The 3,499-nt window shown below is 48.8% G+C and overlaps 1 protein-coding gene across 1 annotated transcript in view; it reads left to right on the top strand.

The window, feature by feature from the left end:
• GRPEL2 (GrpE-like 2, mitochondrial (E. coli)) overlaps positions 1 to 1,949 on the top strand; it is a gene marked incomplete at its 5' end in the record, with an annotated part of 2,656 nt that extends 707 nt beyond the window's left edge. Inside the window, 2 exons of the mRNA XM_009084495.1 lie at positions 747 to 828; positions 1,594 to 1,949. Coding sequence (XP_009082743.1) covers positions 747 to 828; positions 1,594 to 1,949 — 438 coding nt within the window. The remainder of the gene's footprint in view (positions 1 to 746; positions 829 to 1,593) is intronic.
• Positions 1,950 to 3,499: the final 1,550 nt, after the last annotated feature.

Below are 3,499 nucleotides of genomic sequence, written 5' to 3'. Positions count from 1 at the left end.
TTTTCCCTGGGTCCTGTCACTGTCCTAGAGGGCAGAAATGGTGCTGACCCTGCACTGCCCCTTGGAAGGAGCTGCAGACCCCTGAGGTCTTCCCTCAGTCTCCTCTTCTCCAGCTGAACAAGCCAAGTGCCCTCAGACCCTCCTCATATGGCCCCTCTAGACCCTTCACCATCTTCATGTCCCTCCTTTGGGCACTTAACAGCTTTAGATCTTTCTTATATTGTGCCTCTGACAGCTTTGTGCCTCACCAGATCCAGATTGTCCAAGCAGGGAAGTCATTTTTAGTGACAGTGGTGTGTTGGAAATGATAGGGATGATGTTATATATTGAAGAACACATGTAACTAAGGAGGGGATTAAATCCCACCACGCTGGGTAATTCTGGAGATAATCACCCTGAGAATCCTGCACTGCGCAATAAATCAGCCACTCACAGATCTGTGGCTGAGCCCACCAGCTTGGCTGCTGGAGAAAGGAGTGTCTCTGTAGCCACAGTGAGTCACACAAAGAGCAGCAACCTGACAGTTGGTGTCCAGCTGAAGTCAGTCACTCAGTGCCCAAAATGCTTCTGGCCTTCACTTGGGTCTTTTGAGGGAGTGTTGGTTAACCAGTAGGAGAAGGACTTGGATTTGGATGTGGTGGAAGTGCAGGGGCAGCACAACATGTAGTGAGCTCTTCAAGCATTCCCAGCTGTCAGGAAAGGGGGTTTGTCTCCTGGTGTGATGTCTCCCCTCTGTGTGGTTACAGGAGCGATACCGGAGAGCCTTGGCTGATTCAGAGAACGTCCGGAGGAGAACGCAGAAGTTTGTGGAAGATGCTAAGCTCTTTGGTAAGCAGAGTGAGGCAGAGCTGTGACCACTGCAGTGATCTGCCTGAGTGAGCACAAAATGCTGATCAACAGCTTTGCTCTCCCCCTGTCCTGCCCTCATTCGATGTAAAGTCTGACCTGATGTTTGGCCTGGACATGGTGTCTGGGCTTACTCACTGGTGTTCCTCTGTGTCCAGCTGTGTCTTGTCAGGTTTGCCTCAGTGACTGTTCTGTGACTGGTTTTTTTTTCTAAAAAATGGGCCCAGTGCAGTTGGGTGGAGTTCTGCTGACTTGGTTGAAATTGCAGGGTGTGTTTCACACTCAGCTGTGTCATCAGCTTGTGATCTCCTTTAGGATATTATAGAATCATAGAACCATCAAGGTTGGAGGAGACCTCTATGATCATCAAGCCCAACCATTAACCTGCCACTGCTGGAACCCCTAAACCCTAAACCATATCCTCCAGCTCCAGATCCAGATGCCTCATAAACACTTCCAGGGATGGTGACTCCACCACCTCCCTGGGCAACCTATTCCAATGCCTGAAATTGAACTTGGAGAGAATGCCTCAAGTTGAATTTGCCTGAATTTTGATTTGGAGAGCCTTTAGATCACTCTAAATGCCAAAACTTTGTCTACAAGACTCGGAAGACACTTGTCAGTTCTCTAAAGCAACAGTTCAAATCAATTAGCAGCTTCAAAGCTGCTTTCCAGCTGCTGTGACTGTGTCTGTCATTGCTGCTGTAGCTCTGTAAGGTGGCTCCATTCACTTCTTTATGCCTGCAGGGATCCAGAGCTTCTGCAGGGACCTGGTGGAGGTCGCAGACATCCTGGAGAAGACAGCCGAGAGCGCCGCGGAGGAAGCCGAGCCCAGCAACCCCAACCCAACCCTGCAGAAGATCTACGAAGGCCTCTCCCTCATCGAGGCCAAACTGCAGAGCGTCTTTGCCAAACATGGCCTGCAGAAGATGAGCCCCGTGGGGGGCAGGTACGACCCCTACGAGCACGAGATCGTGTGCCACGTGCGGGCCGAGGGGCTGCAGCCTGGCACCGTCGCGCTCGTCACCCAGGACGGCTACAAACTGCACGGCCGCACCATCAGGCACGCGCTGGTCGGAGTGGCCGTGGAGTCTCAGGAGTGACCTCCTGCCACCAGGGACCGTGCTGGGCTGGGGACACCTCAGTGCTCAGCCCCAGATGCAGCCACATGTGTTTCCACCCTTATTTATTGCGTTAGGTTGGTGTTGTCCCGTGGCTTCTCGGTGATGTGCGTGGGCATTTTGAAGGGACTTGGGTGTTTCGTGAGCCTGTTTGGAGGTTCCTGGAGTAGCACTAGGAGCTCTGCTGTTTGGCAGAAATGTGGCATTATAGCCCCTCTCTCCTTTGTTTGTTTCTCCATTGAGATTTGTATGGGGAAGGGAGAGAAAGGGAAGTTCTCTGAGAGCTAAGGAATCTTGTCTCCCATCTCAGAGTGCTGCAGTGGCCTTCAGGAAAGTAATTTCTCTGCCTCAGTTTCCACAGCTGTACTAAGGGGCTATAATAATACTTACTGACCTACCTCACAGAGATGTGGTGAGGCTTTTCCTTTGCAAAGCACTTGGAAAAGTCCAAAGGGCCAAGTAGTATTATCAGCTGGTTTTGATGTCTTCCCTTGTCCCCAGACCCCCTGGATGGGGATGATCACTTGAAATGACATTTAGGGGCAGCTTTTTCTTATATTGCTTCAGGAAAACAATCCCTAATTCATGGATTCTCTGTTGTACTACAGATGAGGCTTAAAGAGAATTCGGTTGTTAGGTCAGACTAACGTTAATATTTCTTCTCCAGGTTAAACTTCAGCTTCCCTCCTTGTTCCCTAAGGTAAAACAGGGAATAGTGATTTGTGGTGGAGCTGGAAAACTGTTCTCCAATCTCTTATCCTCCAACCAAAATGTATATTTTAGAGAGGAGTAATTTCTCTTCCCTGATGGGTATTTGTGCAGCTTTCAAGCATGACAAACTATATGCTCTTTGTTGCAGCTACTGGCAAAGTGGAGATGTGCCCTTAAGCAGGAAATCTGGACTGTTCCATTTGCTCAGCTCTCCAGGGCTGATCCTCAGATAACACCAACTTCCAGTTCACATTCAGATTCTACTTTTCATGGTCATAGTAAATATTAGACCTTTGGGGGTTTTGATGCAAGGAGAAAAAAAAAAAATCTCTGCTAAAAGTCTCAAGTGCCCTTGAACCAATTTTAGCAGCAGTGATGAGACAGCCAGAGAAGCAGAAGGCTGAGGAAGCGAAAGCTGACCTCGAGCTGTCCTCTTACTTGGAGACATGTTGTTGTCACAGCACAGCATATGTATTTCCCAGTGGCCCTACTGCCTGGGAGTCCATTTGTCTCAGCTGAAAGGATGCAGTGACTGAGTCCCAGCAGAATTTAACCCTTTGCAGAGCAGCAAACAGTCTAATGACAGAAGAATAGATGAACCAACCTATGGTCTGCACTACCAAACTCAAGAGTGGTTGTTTTCAGGTTGTTTCTTGCTGATTTGTTAATTCCTGCCTTTATACTATCTGGAATTGGACCCATGGCCTGATCAATCATTTCCAAAATGCTTTGCTTAGAGTGAATGCCATCACTGCTTTGGGAAAGAGCTTGTTCTTTTCCCATTCCTTTGTTTCAGGTGCAAAACCCTTTTGTGGTGGACT

The sequence above is a fragment of the Acanthisitta chloris genome, unplaced genomic scaffold (genome assembly GCF_000695815.1).
Source record: "Acanthisitta chloris isolate BGI_N310 unplaced genomic scaffold, ASM69581v1 scaffold21571, whole genome shotgun sequence".
Taxonomy (NCBI): Eukaryota; Metazoa; Chordata; class Aves; order Passeriformes; family Acanthisittidae; genus Acanthisitta; species Acanthisitta chloris.
The sequence above is the reverse complement of the archived record's forward strand: the minus strand, read 5'-3'. Positions and strand labels throughout refer to the sequence as shown.